Source organism: Ixodes scapularis, unplaced genomic scaffold (genome assembly GCF_016920785.2).
Source record: "Ixodes scapularis isolate PalLabHiFi unplaced genomic scaffold, ASM1692078v2 PGA_scaffold0__279_contigs__length_252992795, whole genome shotgun sequence".
Taxonomy (NCBI): Eukaryota; Metazoa; Arthropoda; class Arachnida; order Ixodida; family Ixodidae; genus Ixodes; species Ixodes scapularis.
Window position 1 is genome coordinate 158,184,536 of NW_024609835.1, and position 19,162 is coordinate 158,203,697.

Below are 19,162 nucleotides of genomic sequence, written 5' to 3' on the forward strand. Positions count from 1 at the left end.
CCACATTCTGCTGGTCGCCCTCACCGATCAGGCAGCCCGCTAGTTTCGCCTTGCCGGCCAGTATGCACTCACTCTCTACGAGTTCCGGGTGTCTTTTCGCCAGGAATTCCTCCCCGCGGATTATGAGCGGAGGATGCGACGAGAGTTGGAGCAATGGACCCAGCACCCGGACGAATTGCTTCTCGAGTATGTCAGGGCAATGCAGGAGCTATTTCTAATAGCTGACCCTGCCGGCCCGGACATAGAGAGAGTGGAGCGGGTAATCAGGCAGGCGCACCCTACGTTCGCCGCCTACTTACGAGGCAGCAGGTTCAGCTCTCTGGACGAGCTTGCCGCCGAAGCCCGCCGCGTCCAGGGCGATATCCTCGCAGCGCGCCTATCGGCCTCCGCCCCTGCCGTCGGAGTCCCTAGAGCCGCGCTGCGCGTGGAATGAGAACAGCGGATCTCGCTCTCGCCGGCCCGAGGTGTGCGCGGGCTATGCCGACCCGCGGGGAACGGACACGAGGGACATCTCTAATCGTGCTGTCGACCCCTACACCTTTGGCTTGCGAAGATGCTCCACAGGGGTGCAGGCAAACGAGCGTTATCGGGACCGCCCCGCGGACCCGAGGCCGCGCAAATGGGCGCAGACCGGGCACCTTGATGCCCAGAATGAGCGCCCCAACCCGCCAAAGAACTTGCGACGAAACCCGTCCGGCGGTTCGGACGTACAGTGTTACCGCTGCAATCGTCCCGGCCATTGTGCCCGAGAATGTACCGACCAGCGGCCCGTGCCTCAACAAGCTTCGGGAAACGGAGCCGGCCGCCGCTGAAGAGGCCGGCGGCGCGATGGAACGCGGGGGCCCCCTTGATCGCCCTTGCCCTGTCCGCGTATCGGGTGGACTCTTCGCCCGATGCGCTTGCCCCGTTCTTGGCTCTCACCGTCGCCGGCCGAACGTTTGCAGCTCTCCTCGACTCGGGGGCGAGCGCATCGTTGTTCGGCAAAGACGTACTGGCACACCTGCAGGCACACTCCGTGCGGTTAAGGGAATGCAACACGTCCATCCGACTGGCCGCAGGCGGCACCGCCCAATCGAGCGGTGCCGTAAGGCTGATCGTGCAATGGGACCAACGAGTGAGACGCCACTGTTTCGTCCACCTCCCTGGCCTGTCTGTACCGGTGATTCTGGGGCAAGACTCCCTTGCTTGAACGGGGATGGTGATTGACGTCGGTAACGGAGGTTACCGTGAGGGCCCTTCTGGTCCAGTGAAACCCTTCTACGAGCCCCCGGCCACCTCAACGGCCCCCATGCCAACGAGCGCCGCAAGCAACCCTGGTCGCGCGAGAGAGACTGTTTCTCCGAAACCGGTTTTGGGCTTCGCGTCCGCACGCCCGGCACGTGCCGCCGGCGCGGACGAAAATGCTTCCCACTGTTAAGAATGGAGCCTTCGGCGACCTTCTTCCGAGTTTCAACGCTGCGGAGACGAGTCAAGACGAGTCCGGGACCGTCGCCCGCTTGTCGGGGCCTGCGCGAAACGAGTCCCGACGAGTCCGGGACCGTCGCCTGCGTGACAGGGCCTGCGGCAACAAGTCTCAACGCGCCCGTGATGTTAGCGGGACTGTGTGTGTGTGCGTGGTGGTTGGTGCGCTCGGGAAAGGGAGAGAGGCATGGCCTAACTGCGGAGAACTTTGGCTACGTCGCACTGGGCGGCGGACTTTGCTGCATCGCACTTGACGGCGGGTTGCTGCATCGCACTGGCTGCCCTGGCGGGGAGTGAGGGAGAAACGGACCCTATATAAGGCGGAGCGCGAGGCTGCTCCGTTGTTCTCTCGGATTTGACGACTGTATCGCTACCATGTAATTAAACCGTTCGTTACGTTACCAAGTCTCCCACCTCCACTGAACCCCTGGGTTCTTCACTTCGGGGATTGGACGTCGTCACGAGACAGGAAACCTCCGGACGTGCGGCCTGAACCCCGCTTCGAACAACTGGTTGGCAGCGGTTGGGATCGGACCATGCGACATCGTGCTACATCTGTGGGTGAGCGTTTGGACTTTGCTTTGAGATTCGCCAGGCTTCAGATTATGGGTAATTAATTTTGAACTGCTGGGAATCCTTAGTGTTTGACTCGTGCGCTAGGTTTTTGTACAACCTCGCGACAAGTTTTAGAACAAAGCCAAAGCTAAGAAGCAGCGATCATGGATCTAATGAGGTTACTGAGAACAGATTTACTCCGTTTATTTGAAGAATTGGGTGTGGAGGTGGAGCAAAAGATGAAGAAATCTGAGATCAGTAAAGCAATTTCAGAGAGCGCGGAAGCAGAGGATATTAAAATTGCGTGGGAATTACTTCAGAACGCTAAAAGTGAGGCTGCAGCAAGAGAGGAACGAGCGCAGGCTGCAGCAAGAGAGGAACGAGCGCAGGCTGCAGCGAAAGAGGAACGAGAACAGGAGCAGGCTGCAGCAAGAAAGGAACGAGCGCAGGCTGCAGCGAAAGAGGAACGAGAACAGGAGCAGGCTGCAGCAAGAGAGGAACGAGCGCTAAAAAGGCTAGAGCTCGAAATTGAACAACAGCGATTAAACTCGCAGAACAGTAGAGTTGGGGCTCCGGTACGAGCAGGTGAGGCCGAGTCGTATCAAATGAAGAAGCTCCTGCAGCTGTTTAAAGTTGGGGAAGACGTGGGCCTATTCTTAGTTAACTTTGAGAGGACATGTGAGAAGTTGAGCTTCGCCCCAGAAACGTGGCCGCAACGGCTTTTGACTTTGTTGCCCTGTGAGGCTGCAGAGGTTGTCGCGCGCCTTAGTACTAGAGACGCGGACGACTACGACAAGGTGAAGTTGAGCCTTTTGAAGCGGTATCGCCTTTCTGCCGAGGCGTTCCGTCAAAGGTTTAGAAACGCATCCAAAAAGAGCAGCGAGGGCTACTCGGAATTCGCGTATGGGCTTAAAACCAACTTGATAGAATGGTTGAAGAGCGAGGAAGTGTACGAAAGCCGAGACAAGGTAGTCGAGTGTGTGTGCCTCGAACAGTTCTTTCGTAGCATTCCGCAGTCAGTCAAGCTCTGGGTGCAGGATAGGGTGGGAGTCGACTCTGTCGAAAGGGCCGCTGAGCTAGCCGAAGAGTACGCAACGCGTAGAAAGCTGAGCGGAGAGGACAGCGAACCCGGCCGGAGCGATCAGCGCAAGCCCTTCCAACAGGGAAACGGCTCGCGAGAAAAAAGGCCCGAGAAGCCAGAAACAGGACAAAAGGTCCCAGAAAAGAGCGGAGATCCCTCGAACGGAGATCCCTCGAACGAAGACGAGGCACGGAAAAGCCAAAAAGGGCAGTTCGAGGCAAGGAAGCCGTTCCTGTGCTACAACTGTCAGGAGCCGGGACACACAGCGGCCAGGTGTAACAAACCGCGGGTTGTGTTCTCGTACGTGAGCGGTAGTGACAGGGACCTGGAGCTTCTTCGTCCCTATCTTCACGAGCTCCAGGTAAACGGAAAGCCGTGCAGGGTGCTTCGGGACAGTGCAGCGACGATGGACGTTGTTCATCCGTCGTATGTAACGACATCCGACTTTACTGGAAAGGTAGTTTGGATCAAGCAGCTGCTCGAGAAGCACAGTGTCTGTCTGCCTATGGCGAGAGTAAGCATAACTGGCCCGTTCGGAGAGCTAGTGACAGAGGCGGCTGTCTCGCAAACAGTCCCGTTGGAGTATCCCTATTTGTTTTCTAACCGGTCAGATTGCCTGCTGCGCGAAAGGGGTCAACAGCTGGGAGAAGGACTAGTTCAGTCGTGTACGAGGTCCAAATCGAGTCAGCTCGCCCCTTTGTTAACGAGTGATCCAGAGCGAAAGGCAGCTGACGGGGAGCAAGCACTCCCAGAGTTGGAGGCAGAGAAACGGGATGAGGGGGTCCGGGTTGTAGAACGTGTAGAACAGTCCGACCTCGTAGCACTAGAAAGCGTACGCCGTCCCAACGCGCCGGCGAAAAAGGCGGAGGAAGACGGGATCATTAAAGGATCTCTCGTAGCTCCGGCATCACGTAACTTTGGTCCTCCGTTACGAGTAGACAGAGTGTCTTTGACAGTCGAGCACAAGAGCGACCCTAGTGTGTCAGGGTTTCGCGGTACAGCTCAGGAGAGTGCTAGGACCAATGTGACGGGGCATGAAAAAGGCGGATTGTTTTATCGGCGCTATAAGGACCGCATTTTCACGTCTAGAAATCACGTGAAAATCGATCACTATGACTTCAGCGTAAGAAAGAGGAAAGGCAAATTTAACAGCAATGCCGATGGGTTGAGCAGATTTTTCTGATATCACCAAAAAGAGTAGGGATGATCTCAGAGGTTTTCGTCATCCACGGGAATGAGGATCTAAGTGGGGGCACTTCGTTAAAACCCCAAAATGACCTCACAAATTGCGAAGAGTTTTTGTCTTTTTGTATTTTGTTCATAGTGACCTCGTTGGAAAAATGAGTTTTGCTTTGGCGACAGCGGATCTCGATACCCGAAACTGTCCTAAGGTTTTAAATTGCATTGTTTTGGCAAATTTTGGTAATCCGTAATCCAGTCTGGCGGGTCTCTGGCGGATTCCGAGCGTTTGACTGCGGTGTGGCGTGGTGTTGTGGGGGACGTTTCCGCTGATGCCTCCGTTGTGAGAGGTTTGGGAGTTTGCTTAGTGCTTGCAGCATCTTCTCAAGGCCTACTCCAAGCCCACCTCTTCAGGCCAGCGATAGTATCACCGGCCATTCGAGGTTTCCCTGGCCCCGGAGGGGCTGTTAAGAATGGAGCCTTCGGCGACCTTCTTCCGAGTTTCAACGCTGCGGAGACGAGTCAAGACGAGTCCGGGACCGTCGCCCGCTTGTCGGGGCCTGCGCGAAACGAGTCCCGACGAGTCCGGGACCGTCGCCTGCGTGACAGGGCCTGCGGCAACAAGTCTCAACGCGCCCGTGACGTTAGCGGGACTGTGTGTGTGTGCGTGGTGGTTGGTGCGCTCGGGAAAGGGAGAGAGGCATGGCCTAACTGCGGAGAACTTTGGCTACGTCGCACTGGGCGGCGGACTTTGCTGCATCGCACTTGACGGCGGGTTGCTGCATCGCACTGGCTGCCCTGGCGGGGAGTGAGGGAGAAACGGACCCTATATAAGGCGGAGCGCGAGGCTGCTCCGTTGTTCTCTCGGATTTGACGACTGTATCGCTACCATGTAATTAAACCGTTCGTTACGTTACCAAGTCTCCCACCTCCACTGAACCCCTGGGTTCTTCACTTCGGGGATTGGACGTCGTCACGAGACAGGAAACCTCCGGACGTGCGGCCTGAACCCCGCCTCGAACACCACCCACTGCTGACACCCTCCTGCGGAGTTGCGGGTCGCGATAGGGCGCGCCTTTCATCGTTGTTATACTCTTATGACTCGATGTTCACGGACAGACCCGGCTGCGCTGACTCAGTGCGGCATCGAATCGACACTGGGGACGCTCGCCCCTGGCGGTGCAATCCTCGTCCGGTTAGCTTGGCTAAAAGAAAGGCCATTGACGCCGCCCCGGATGAATAGACAGACACCGGCATTCAGAGAGCCCATGGAGTTTTCCGGCCGTGCTTGTCCCAAAGAAAGACGGAAGCTCCCGCCTCTGCGTGGACTACTGCAAACTGAATGAACTCACGTGCAAAGACGCCTATCCGTTCCAAAGCATCGACTTCATCATCTCGAACCTCAGCGGAGCAAAGTTCTTTACAACGCTCAACGCCAGCAGAGGCTACTGACAGGTCCAAGTCGAACCCGACAATGCAGAAAAGACTGCCTTCGTCTGTCACCGTGGACTTTTTGAGTTCACGCGCATGCCGTTCGGGCTTACAGGAGCGCCAAAGACGTTCCAACGACTCATGGACCGTGTTCTCGGGGAAGCCAGATGGTCCTATGCCATGGCATACCTCGATGACATTGTCGTGTATTCGGACACCTTCGAAGATCACCTGCGTCATTTGGAGGATGTTCTTGAGAGACTAAGGGCCACTGGAATGACCCTGAATCCGAAAAAGGCCCAAGTCGCCGAGACCCGTATCTCTTTGCTGGGTTTCACGATAGACAGTACCGGCGTCTCTCCGTGCGCTGAAAAAACTCCAGGCTATCCTGGAGTATCCGGCGCCGACGGAGGTTAGCTCTCAGCACCGCTACTTCGGAATGATAAACTTCTATCGTCATTTATCCCTGGTTGTGCGGCTGTCCAGGCCCCCTTAACCCTGCGAAGTGGAGCTGGGGCCCCGAGCAGGAGGCCGCTTTCAAAAGCCTCGCTGATGCTCTCGTGTCCACCGCCAACCTCAAGCTGCCCGACCTGAACCGGCCGTTCGTGATACAAACCGGCGCGAGCGACCTGGGATTCGGTGCACTTTTGCTCCAGGAGCACGAAGGCGCGCTCCGACCAGTCGCCTTTGCCAGCCGATCATTGACGCCCGCCGAAACCCGATACAGCGTGATCGAACGAGAGTGCCTTGCCATGGTGTTCGCGCTCCTTAAGTTCGACATGTTCGTTGACGGGACGACTTTTATCATTGAGACCGACCACGCCGCTCTGAAATGGCTCACACGCCTCCGAGAGCAGGCCGGTCGCTTGGCGAGATGGGCTTTGACGTTGCAGCGCTACGAATATGAGGTGCGCTACAGAAAGGGAAGCATGAACGTTGTGGCCGACGCCTTGTCTCGGGCTCCCATTGCGTTTGCGGACCCCTCCACGTCAGAAACTCAGCCGAAATGTGTGATTGCATCCGAGCCATGCACAGCCCAGTCCCACGAGACACCTGCACCCCCGGGGCTCTCTGACGGAACCGTGAACCATGTCGACTCTTTTGGAGGCGTGGGGATCCCCTTTAGCAAACAAGAGCAACGAGAAGCTCAGCAAAGCGATCCAGTTTGTTGAGAAGTAATCGGCGGGCTCCTGGGAGAGTGTGGCTCGTTGGAGTCGGGCGGCGCGGCCGCCGGGCAATCAGCTGGTGTTGCTGGAAATGCCCAGCAACGGGAAGCCACTGGTAATGTGGTTGGCGCATTGGATTAGTTCTTGCTGGATGCTGACGGGCTTCTTTTGCGGTACATACCATCTGAGAACGACACCTATAATCCGTTCAAGGTGGTGGTGCCCCAAGGGCTGAGAGGCGCGCTTTTGCGCTTCTATAACGACACGCCAACGGCCGGACATGCGAGTGGCCCCAAGGCTTATCATAAGTTGTGTCACTTCACCACCTGGCCCAACATGAAAAGAGACGTACTGAGATACGCCCTGTCGTGCCACCTGTGTCAAAGCCTCAAACCGTGAGGCGGCAAAGTCCCGGGCTTGTTGCAGCCCATCAAGAGTCAGGACGCCTGGTCTCTCGTGGCGTGTGACATCGTCGGCCCCTTTCCAAGGAGCCCGATGGGTCATCAGTACCTGGTGGTTGTCACTGATCACTTCAGCAAATGGGTCGAACTATTTCCCCTCCGAACGCTGACGGCTCGAGTGATCCTAGATAAGCTAGTGGAGGTGTTCTCACGCTTCGGGTACCCTCAGGCTTTGATAACGGACAATGCCAGCGTCTTCACGTCGAAGGTATTTGTGGACACCTGTGCGGGCCTCGGCATTAAGTACAACAGGACCACGACGTACCACCCCCAGTCGAATGAGACCAAACGCGTGAACCGCAATCTCAAACCTATGCTTGCAGCTTATACGGAGCGGCACAAGGATTGAGACACTTATCTCCCTGAGATTGGGTTTGTCCTCCAATCCACGGTCAATTGATCGACAGGATTCACCCCTGCCCTGCTCACATTTGGGCATGAGCTTATGAATCCCATGGACCGGGTTCTGGCAGCCGACAGCGGGGTGAACGACGCGCGGCCAGCCTATGCTGACTACGCCCAGCAGCTACAGTTTCGGTTAACGGATATCTTTTCCGAAGCCTGCCGAAATCTGGAAGCGGCGCAGGCTAGCCAAAACGCCCAGTATGACCGCACGCACAGAGATGTCTGCTATCAGGTTGGCGGCCTCGTGCTTAGGCGCACACACGTGCTTAGCGATGCAAGCAAGGCCTTTTCGGCCGCGCTGGCGCCAGAGTGGTCGGGCCCGTTCCAAGTCAAAAATACATGCTCCCGCCTGGTCTACAAGCTAACGGACCCACAATCTAGGGACGTGGGTGGACCGGTACACGTCTGCGACCTCAAACCTTATACAATGAGTGAGGACGAGCCGACCGAGGACCATTGTTTCTCACGGCAGCAGACGCACTCGCGAAGAGGCGGTGTCAACGGGCAAGTGTCGGCACCCCGCTACAGGTTGCAGAGTCATCAAAAAGGACGGCTAGAAAAATCCTAGCAACCAGGCAACCCCTGCTTGCCTCAGTAGGTTGCCGCATCCTCTGCCGCCGAGTTCAGTTCGCATACGCAGAGTGCCATATCCTGTTAATGGCACCGCGTGGTCTGCATTCCAACTGAAACCTCCCGCTCTGCGATTGGGCCGGTTAACGTACGCAGGCTGCCCGAGTTCAGCTATTGGCAACCCCGCTAACAAGCCTGTTCTTGGAAACATGTCACCCCTCGGTGGCGATGTTTTCTGTCGGCCAGGAGCATGGCGCCCTTCTCCCGGTCCCGCCAAAGCGATCCTTGAGAAGGAGCGCCTCCAAGAGATTTTACGACTTTCGGCGAGGGGTTGGCCCACTGACTTTTCCCCAAGCCCTGTTTCGAAGTCGTGTTTTCCACCCCCATCCTCCACCACGCGAATGACGGGGGACCGAGCGGAATTTCCTTGCCGTGTGCAGGGAGATGCTCCGAAAGTCCGTCCCGGGGGTTCCTTCCCTTCTTCCTGTAGCAGGGCACAAGCTGTGTCATGCTAGTGAAAGAGCTCATCCAATCATGTACCGTGGGACGTCCTACGTCACGCCGTTCCTCGCCTTGATAAAGGCGCACTTCGGAACAATAAACATTATTCATCACCCGACTGGCGGCCCGCTTACATGGTGGCAGCGGTGGGATAAATAATGTTTATTGAGTGGCTTTACTTGAGTGGCGAAATACTCCCAGAGATGCTGTCCTCAAGTCTCCTGTGCAGAGGCTGATGGGACGACAGACACGGACACTGCTACCGGTACCAACAAGCCACCTGGAGCCAGAGACTGTGCCAAGCAAAGCCGTCCACAACCGCCTCAAGGAGATCCGGCAGCGGCAGATGACCTTCTACAACCGCAACTCCTGAAACCTGCCGCCATTGTCACCGGGGCAACAGGTCGCGACGTACGACACACGTCAGCGAACCTGGTCGCCAGCCGTCATCCTGAGACCAGCGGACACCCCGCGTTCAGCGATTCTTCAGACTGAAGACGGCCGCGAGATTCGACGCACAAGAGAGCACCTAAGGAAGGCAGCATCCTAGCCGAACTCAAGTCGACCTTCCACCGAAGATCGACCGGCAGACCAGGACATCAACGAGCCCAGTCAAGAGCTACGCACAAGTACCCGAGAACGCCGGGAACCCTGCCGGTACCCACTGCCCGAGAGACTGTAACAAAGCCCCTTCCCCTTTTCCCATTCCCCTTTAAAGAGGGGAGATGTAGCAGGGCACAAGCTGTGTCATGCTAGTGAAAGAGCTCATCCAATCATGTACCGTGGGACGTTCTACGTCACACCGTTCCTCGCCTTGATAAAGGTGCACTTTGGAACAATAAACATTATTCATCACCCGACTGGCGGCCCGCTTACACTTCCCTCTCATGTAGGGATACGAGGGCGAGGGAGGAGAGAGAGACATTTTGACGCCTCAAGTGTGTGGGCCGGGATTCAGTTTGAACTTCGGAGCCATCCAACAACAGCAGCAACTAAGGGACGGTGCGGGACGGGGGCCGCGAGCATCGACGGCCTGGCCTTTGTGGAGCGGGCAATCCTCCTGGAGGCGGCGCCCCTACGGCCATGGCCCGGATTCCCGCCAAAACGGTGGCCACGGGGTCCGAGAACAACCCCGGTCAGTGGCTCCCTCCCCCAAGGCACCGCCCAGCGCCACCAGTCCACAGATTCCAACAGTCGCAACGGGGTCCGGGAGCAACACAAGTCAGCAGCTCCCTCCCCCCATGCCACCGCCCAGCGTCACCCGTCCGCAGACTCACGCCGAGACGGGCGCCACGGGGTCAGGGAGCAACCCCGGTCAGCGGCTTCCACCAGGGCCGCCTCGGGGACACCATCACAGTCATCCTTGGACACCCCGTCTCCTGGGGCTGGGGCGGCCCCGCTCCCCGCCACCAAATCGACCCGCCACGTCGCAACATGGACGTGGCAGCAAGGGACCGGGCCACCGCACGGCTTCGTCTCCTGGCGGGGATGGTCGTTACAGCGGCGGCCCGGACCGGGAGGCCCAGGGCGCCTCCATGGCGCCGGACCCCGCGGCAGTGTACTGTGAGGGCTGCGAGGTCCTCCGCATTAACGAAATCCACGATGAAACCAAAATTCATCGGAGCCGGGTCCGGGCGCCTGAGGTGGTCCCACCGCCTGCCCCGCCTGACCTGCACGCCGCCCTCGACCAGCCAGGCGCCGGGGACGCCGTGCTGTCTTACATGGCGCGACGGCCGGAGTTCGTGGCCGCCATCTTGGACGGCAGCCTCTTCAAGATGCCAGTGAACGTGGCGATGGACGGGGTGAGTGGGGAGGCGGCACCCTCGGCACCAGCGCTGAGCCCGGAAGAGGAGCGGCAGCTCACGGAGGAACTTTTGCAATTTTAAAACGGGAGCCCCGGGCGACGGCGTACTCAAGAGTGTGTTTTTTTTTTAATTTTTATGATCTATTATGTATTCAGGATCATGTATTATGTATGATGGATTATTATATATTTTTAAAGTATTTTGCAGTGTTATGTTGTTTTCTCTGTGCGCGTCATTTTGGGGGGGAACGAGAGCCGGCATTCCTTGTTCTAAAGGGGCGCTCAAGATCTTGAGGAGGGGGGAATTGTGGGGGCCGCCCGCTCCACTTCCCTAGCTAGGCCCTATGGCCGCGGGAAAAGCACTCCGAACTGTCCAACTGTCAGCCGGACCACCCAGTTTTGTGCCTCGGAGGAGCATCCATCTTGCCTGCTTACCCTCGCGTCACATGCCTTCCCCCCCCCGTGCCCCCCCCACCTTGCTGGGACACGTGAATTGTCCCCCTGGCGGTTGGACCTTCTTGGGCCCGAGGCTGAGGCCGCCAGGAGAGAGAGGAAGAGAGAGGGGGGCCTTGCGCTTCAAACGAGGGGACTGCTCGCGGAGACATCCAACTGTTCGGACATGTGGCCCGGCCCTCCCTGACGGCCGACCTCCGAGCCCGCTCTCGGGAAGGCACGACAAGGTAAGGTCTGTTCCTTCCTTGTCGCCCTTAGAGTGTTTCTTATCTGTATATGATTAACACGTAAAATAAACACCCGATTATCTCTTGCCTTCGGCATGTTCGTGCGCTCCCTTTTGAGAGTCCCGGCTAGCGGTTGCAGCCGACAGTCGAACCCGCTGCAGCGCTTAGCATGATACGCTGCGGAGTGGTAGGTTGAGCGGTCGACCTCCTTGCCGGACGGCGTCACCCCTTTGAGACCTCCACAAGCTACACCTTGAGTAATGCTGCTAGGGGTATCGTGGCCAAGCTTGCGCTGCGGTGCTCTGGGCCCTTCCGGGTGGCACAGTGCTTGGGCAAGAATTACTTTCTACTGAGAGATCAATCTATCGGACGTTGCCAGGCTAACGCAGCTAGCAGCGTTCAAGGAAAGCTCGGTAGAGGCCGCCAAGAGTGTGACGTCAAATATGTTGATCGCCCACTCCGGCCATTAAGACAGGTACAGCCGTTAACATCCATGTTACTTTGGGGCACTCTTTCTGCACTCAAGCGTAGGGTTCTTGTTTCCACCGCCTCAAAATATGGCGTTACGATCAACATTGCCGCCGGGCCGGTGGCAACCGTGGTAACCAGTGTGGTGGCAACGGCGCAACCTGTGCAAAGCAACAGTCGCCAACATCCGATGAGCGTGATCGTCTGCTCCGAGTGTTCTGCGGAAAACGTGGCGTTCACTCGGTTCGCGCTAATTTGACTTCAAAGTTCTGGTGCTCTCGGAAGAGGATGCCTTGACGCTACTGCGCTGCAAAATGGTGCGGGAACTCCAGCAATTCGAAAGTCTTGTCGTTCTTTCTATTCCCAAAGGAGTTCCAAAGCTAGATGTAAAGTTTTGTTTTTCATCGGTTTCGTTTCAAGCCCATTTCATCTTGTGCGATCCTGGTTGCGATTTTCAGTCTCGTGCGGCAGAAACCCCGTGAACACAGCACAAAACAGAACACAACACGAATGTAGGTCGACCCTTTTTTCAATTTTTGAAAATCTGAAGTGGGGGGGTCGACTTATAATCGAACCAAAGCATTCCACCGCCGGCAAAAACGAAACAATCGCGATATCATGAACACCTCGGCTTGTTAAGAGTTCAGCCGGCTGTGCCCCTAGCATTACACTGTTTTGTGCGCTCATTTTACAAATTAATTATATTTTATTTGCGCGAACGAGTATTATTGGTAGCGATTCGCAAATTAATCCGAATGCACGGCGGTGAACAGAGCACGGAGCGCCCGACTCCCGGGGGGGTGACAACACTTCTCGTAAGAGCGCCGCTGGAACAGCCTCACGGCTCGCTTGGCTCGCTCCACTGATCACTCGCTCACCCCGCGGCTTCTCTTCGCAGTTTTTTCGCACGATGCACGGTCGCACATCGTTTGATCGAGTACGAGATCATGCTGGTGCGCTGACTATGTTCATTTATATTGAAACGCGTGATCCAGGCAGTTTAGGTTTTCAGTGCTCGTTTATGGCCATTCTTCACTCAGAAGCAACCAACTGCGCTGTTGGAAGTAAGTTGGACTCGTTGGAGTGGGTGATGCTCCAGTGGAGTCTGCGGTGGCGCGGAATCTTAAAGTGTGACGGCAAATGAAGAAGCTTCCGCTGGCCAAAGTCTGGAGAAGTGGGGATGCCTTCCGTAGTTGGAGGTCAGGTTTGCAACGTATGCCGCAAACATGCGCAATCGGTCCCTACCCGTAACGTCCAGCGCGATTGCCGAGCAAGCGCGGAAGATGCAATTGATTCTGTCATTTGCGAAGTGCGAGATTTCATTGGACGCTGACGACGTGCTTCGAGAAAGTAGCAGTGATGACGACGGGACTGACATCACCAGTGCGGACGAGTCGTAGTCTAGTCGCGGATGGAGTGAGAACGACAGTGAGCCCAGTGAGCAGCTTCAGTTGTCCCGCCTCCAGCGTGAACTTCCTAGTTCCGATAACGCCTGGCCATCTCATGCACCTCGCACGTGCATGTGTAGCCAAAGCACGCCAGAAGGCATCGACCGCGTGTTGGAGGCTCGGCTATCAAAACAGATACTTTGCCGCTCTCACGTGTTTGCAATAAAATGTGCAACTAAAAGAAAAAAAAAATTTTTTATTTATTTTTTTTTTTTTTTGCTGATGTTTGATGTGGGGCGGGGGGGGGGGGGGGGGGGGTCGACTTACAATCGAGCCGACCTACAATCGTGAAAATACGGTAACTGCAAAGAAAAAAAGTTTTTTTTTGAGCAGCCTAATTGGGTCAAGCATGTCAAAAACCATCTTTCCGAGAGAAAAAAAAATTTTTACAGCAATATTTTTTGCGTGAGACCGATTTTAGCTTGCGGCTATTTCGTCCGTTTTGAATCGCGCGCCACGAAGTTGGTATTCCGTGACGTTGAATACCAATCGGCTGCTATACTTCTCATTGGCTAAAAGGTAGTGGGAGCAGCGAGGGGGGATTCTGATCCCGAGAGGATAGCCTCGCTGGCCTCGCCGTCGGATCTGAGCCCACACTCTTCCATGGGCTCTTCCGGTGGTATCGTCAGTTGACCCTTAGGGGCCAACTGCTTTGACGTCTCACCGGGCTTCCTCGGGGCAGTGGTTCGGGGTGGCTGGCCCCGGCCCCGGGGGAACACAGAGGCAGGGGGGGCCATCCCTTCTCGGGGGTGGATGCTGGCGGGCCAGCACCCTCTCTGGGCTTGGGACATCCTGCTGCAGGCACCGTCCCTGCGGGTTCCGGTGGGGACTCCGACGAGACCCGCAGATCGTCCGGAGACGTCTGTGTTCCCGCCGACACCATTACTGGCCGTGCAGGTCCCTTACGCACGACCTCGGCATATCCGCCTTTTGCCAAGAAAGAAAAACGTTTTTTTGCCTCATGGTAGGGAATATTTTCCTTTGCCTTTAGAGTGAGAACTTCTTTCTCTTGCTTCCACAGTGGACAGGAGCGAGACTATGCCGGGTGAGGACCGTCACAGTTGGCACATTTCGGATTGTTATCGCAGGTGTCAGCAGCATGATCTCTGCTGGAGCACTTGGCGCAAGTGTCGGCTCCCCGACAGCTCCGCGACCCATGGCCAAACCGTTGGCACTTGAAGCACCTCTGAGGGTTCGGCACATAGGGCCGTACACGGCACTGTAGATAGCCTGCCTTCAGAGTTTCAGGTAGTGTTGTGTGTTGGCAACCGAGGATATCCAGGGATGCCGGTGAACTGGTGCACGCGCGCATGCACGAGACGTTCGACTGCTCTGGCCCCAACCCGGTCGGTTGTGCCCGCTGTATGCTGTAATGTATATATTATGTAAAGATTAAATACACAACATTGGCGACGAGCCGGCGGCGCGACAGTGAAACAGCGGATGTTTTCGGCATCTTCCAAATGACTGCCGAGGAACCTGCTATCCGCGTGGTCGTAGAAGTGAACGGGAACCCTCTCGAGATGGAAGTCGACTCAGGAGCGGTGTGCTCCGTGATCAACGAGAGAACTATGCGTCAGCTGCGGTTGTCCAAGCACAAGCTGTGACCGTGTGAACTACGTCTTCGCACGTACAATTAGCAGGAATTGAAGGTGCTAGGCTCCGTGATGGTCCAAGTCACCTATAAAGGGCATCAAAAACGACTGCGTCTCGTCGTGATCAAGGGAGCAGGCGTAGGCTTGCTTGGCCGAGACTGGTTCAAGGCTCTTGGGATTGAGCTGAGAGTCAATCAGCTGGAAGAAGCAACGAACAATCAGAGCCCGTCCAGCGCAGCAGTGCTGAGTCGTCACGCCGATGTTTTCCAACCAGGTCTAGGCAAGAGCAAGGGACCACCAGTTCGAGTCGAAGTGGAACCGACTGCCCAGCCCAAGTTTTTCAAACCGCGTCCCGTTCCCTTTGCCTTACTACCAAAAGTGGATGAAGCCTTGGACAAGCTCATCAGGCAAGGCATTTTGGAACCGGTCCGACATTCCAGTTGGGCAACTCCAATAGTACCTGTGGTAAAAAAGGATGGCACAGTGCGAATCTGTGGCGACTACAAGAGTACGGTAAACCCTGTGGTCCGTTGGGAAAGCTACCCCCTGCCCACACCTGAGGAACTTTTCGCGAAGCTGGCAGGCTGTGCAAGGTTTTCCAAGCTTGATTTAGACCAAGCGTACCTGCAGCTGACAGTTGACAGTGAGACAGCTGACCTTCTCACCATCACCACACACCGTGGACTTTTCCGTGTCACGCGCCTACAGTTCGGAGTAGCTGTTGCAGTCGCTATTTTTCAGAGGTACATGGAAGAGCTGCTGCAAGGGCTGGAAGGGGTGCAAGTTTTTCTCGATGACATCCTGGTAGGCGGTAAAGATGAAGCCGAGCACAACACCCGTCTGCAAGCTGTGCTTCAAAGAATTCAAGACGACGGTGTCCGGCTAAAAAGGGACAAGTGCGTTTTTGGAGTGGATGAAGTTGTATTCCTAGGATACAAGGTCAGCAAGGCAGGAATACAGCCGACAGACGACAAGGTCAAGGCTATCCATGGGGCGCCCGAGCCAAAATGCAAGAAGGAGTTGCAAGCGTTCCTAGGGGCACTCAACTTCTACAACAGGTTCCTACGGGGAGCGGCACACACTTTGGAGCCCTTGTACAGGCTGCTCGACAACGGCCATAAGTGGAGATGGACTACGCAGGAAGCAGAGGCTTTTCTGCGGGCCAAGCAGCTACTGCAGTCTTCGGACGTCCTTGCCCATTACAGTGTCCACCAGCCACTAGTCATGGCATGTGATGCCTCTCCGTACGGACTTGGGGTGGTACTCAGCCACGTTGATAGCGAAGGCCGGGAGGTACCGGTAGCCTATGGCTCTCGAACTATGACAGCTGCCGAAAGGAACTACGCACAGACGGACCGGGAGGCTCTGGCGATAGGTTTTGGAATACGAAAGTTCCACAAGTTCATCTACGGTCGGCATTTTCGGATCGTGACCGATCACAAACCTCTACTGGGACTCTTGCATCACGCAAAACCAATGCCTCAAGTGCTGTCGCCGAGGATGTTGCGATGGTCGTTAATGTTGTCGGCTTACGACTACGAGCTGGAGTACAGGCCTGCTCATCAGCTCAGGAACGCGGATGCACTGAGTCGACTGCCTCTAACTGTGGAAGACAGCTCAACTGACGAGAAACTTTTTGAAGTCCGGATGCTGGAGACTGCGCCGGAGATTCCGTGGGATGCCCAGAAGATTGCCCGATGCACCCGGAACGACCCAACCTTGTCCAGAGTTCGACATTGGACGGGGGTTGGATGGCCTCAAGGCAGGCTGCCGGACGAGTTCAAGCCATTTGTTCGACGGCAGCACGAGTTGTCGGAGTATCGGGGATGCCTGCTGTGGGGATGTAGAGTCATCATTCCAGAGCAAGCGAGAGACCAGGTTTTGGAGCTGCTGCATACCACGCATCCCGGGATCGTCCGCATGAAGGCGCTTGCCAGAAGCACAGTTTGGTGGCCGGGTATCGACCAAGATATCGAAAGGAAGGTCCGAATCTGCCTGCCCTGCCAGGAGACAAGGCCGCAACCTGCACGTGCAAGACTGCATCCGTGGGAATTTGCCAGAAACCCATGGTCCCGAATCCACATCGATTTTGCAGGACCCTTCCAAGGAAGGGTTTTTCTTCTGGTGGTGGATGCGCATTCGAAATGGCTGGAAGTCATCCAGATAGCATCCATGTCGTCAGCAGCAGTGTGTCAAAGGCTGCGAGTGCTGTTCGCAACACACGGTGTTCCCGACACTATAGTCTCGGACAATGGGACAGCGTTCGTCTCACAAGAATTTGAAGAATTTCTGCAGAGAAACCAGATCCGGCACGTTAAGGTGGCGCCATATCATCCATCATCAAATGGCCAAGTGGAGCGCATGGTCCAAGAAACTAAACAAGTCCTCAGGCGCATGGAAGGAGGCGACATGGCCACCAAGTTGGCCCGATTTCTTTTGAGTCAGCATATTCTCCCGCACTCAACGACCGGAAAGAGTCCGGCGGAATTGTTGATGGGTCGGAGACTCCGTAGTGCACTGGACCGGCTTCACCCAGACCTACAAGCAGAGATGGTGGACAAGCAAGAGGAACAAGCGCTGCGGGGAAGACAAGGTGTACGCGAATTCGAGCCGCGAGAACCAGTCTTCATCCGCAATTATTTAGCAGGCCCCAAGTGGCTACCCGGTATCATCACTGAGATCACCGGTCCGGTGTCTTACAAGGTTCGCACCATCGACGGTCGTTTCTGGAAGCGGCACGTGGACCAAATCCGGAGACGGGAGTGGAGCACATACCTGGACGAGGAGGAGCCTACGACAGAGCTGTCACCTCAGCAGCTCTCCTTACCAAGCGAGCCATCGCTTAGGAATGAATCGGTGGAAGAGTGCCCACCATCTACGAGTCAAGCGGACTTCCCTGAGGAGTCAACCCCAGTGGCAACACCTCCAGCTTCCCCACAGCGTTCACCTGCTTCACCCCATGAACCGAGGCACCAAACAGTGTTGCCAACTTCAGCGCCTGCGCAAGAACAGTCAAATCGTCCCCAGCGACAACGGCGACGTCCCGACTACCTAAAGGACTATGTGACCTAGGGGGGAGGGATGTTGTGTGTTGGCAACCGAGGATATCCAGGGATGCTGGTGAACTGGTGCACGCGCGCATGCACGAGACGTTCGACTGCTCTGGCCCCAACCCGGTCGGTTGTGCCCGCTGTATGCTGTAATGTATATATTATGTAAAGATTAAATACACAACAGGTAGTGTGGTCGAGTCAAAGGTCAAGATGATGTGTTTGGTTTTTCTTTCAACACCATCTCGGCGGATGGTGATGCGGCGCGCAGCTACAATCCCTTGACCAGAAAGGCCCTTAACGATTTCAGCCTCAGACATTACAAGCAAGTCATCCTCAGAGATGACTCCCTGTACGGTGTTTAGCTTGCGATGCGGTGTTACGCTAACTTTGTAGTCTGCGACGGCGTTCAAAGCTAAGAGAGCTTCACTTTGTTGTTTTGTATTAATTTCAACAAGAAGGTCACCCGATGCCATCTTTTTGGCATTAAAATTCATTCCAACAATACCTTCAAGAACTTTTGATACGAGGAAAGGGGATAACTTTCCAAGTGGCTTTTCGTTTTCCGAGTGTAATACAAGGAACTTTGGGAATTTTAGAAATTCAACACGTTTTGCGGGAATGTCTTTTGCTTCGGTGCGGACCCTTTTCAGGGCCCGATCAGTGGTTTTTTGCCTGGAACCCATAAAGATGGGAGGAAAGTTCAGTGCCCGGGTGCACCGCCCACCACAGAGCCCAACGAGGGGGTAGGTAATGTGCCATAACAAGAAGGGCTTGGCTGACACAATTACTCTAACAGTGCTGCCAGGGCACTATAACCGAGTGTGGATGCAGGGACAGGACCTGTTTCCACTCAAGGTTCGCCCTTGCCGCCTAAGAAGGTGAAAAAGGAAAGAAGAGAGTGCAGAAGAAAAGAGAAAGAGGTGGAAGGAAAAGTGAAAGAAGGAAGAAGAGGATAGAAGAGGCGACTGACTGAATCATCCTAGTCGGGCCAAGCCAGGACACCCGTCTACGAGAAGCAGGGGTCGAAGGGGTGTATTGCCTCACCCGGGGGGCCCCGAAGGGCCCAAACATACCCCGGGCTCAGCTCAACCACCAGGGTCCCCTTTTCCCCGGACACGGGTACGCCACGCATAGCCAGACGTGGGTGGGCGAACCCACATGGCTCGGGGTTCGTAGTGACGCCACTCACCAAGCACCTACTAAAGTAGGTGTCCCCTGCGTGCGGGTATGGTGGCCCACGTGGCTGGGGTCCATGGTGACGCTACTGACCAAGCACCTAGCACCTAAGGTGCAGGCGCCCCCTG

General features: G+C 55.9%; 1 protein-coding gene and 1 pseudogene across 1 annotated transcript; one reads left to right on the forward strand and one right to left on the reverse strand.

Moving 5' to 3' along the window:
• Window positions 1–311: 311 nt before the first annotated feature.
• LOC120840241 lies at window positions 312–1,290 on the reverse strand (annotated as a pseudogene).
• A 15,000-nt stretch (window positions 1,291–16,290) lies between these two features.
• On the forward strand, window positions 16,291–17,912 carry LOC121046591 (uncharacterized protein K02A2.6-like). The gene has a single exon (XM_040500994.2). The coding sequence runs from the start codon at window positions 16,306–16,308 to the stop codon at window positions 17,875–17,877; it is 1,572 nt and encodes a 523-aa protein (XP_040356928.2). The 5' UTR covers window positions 16,291–16,305; the 3' UTR covers window positions 17,878–17,912.
• Window positions 17,913–19,162: the final 1,250 nt, after the last annotated feature.

What these genes read in the sequence shown, in the direction of transcription:
- LOC121046591 (XM_040500994.2), top strand. Translation starts at nt 16,306, where the DNA reads ATGTTGCGATGGTCGTTAATGTTGTCGGCTTACGACTACGAGCTGGAG.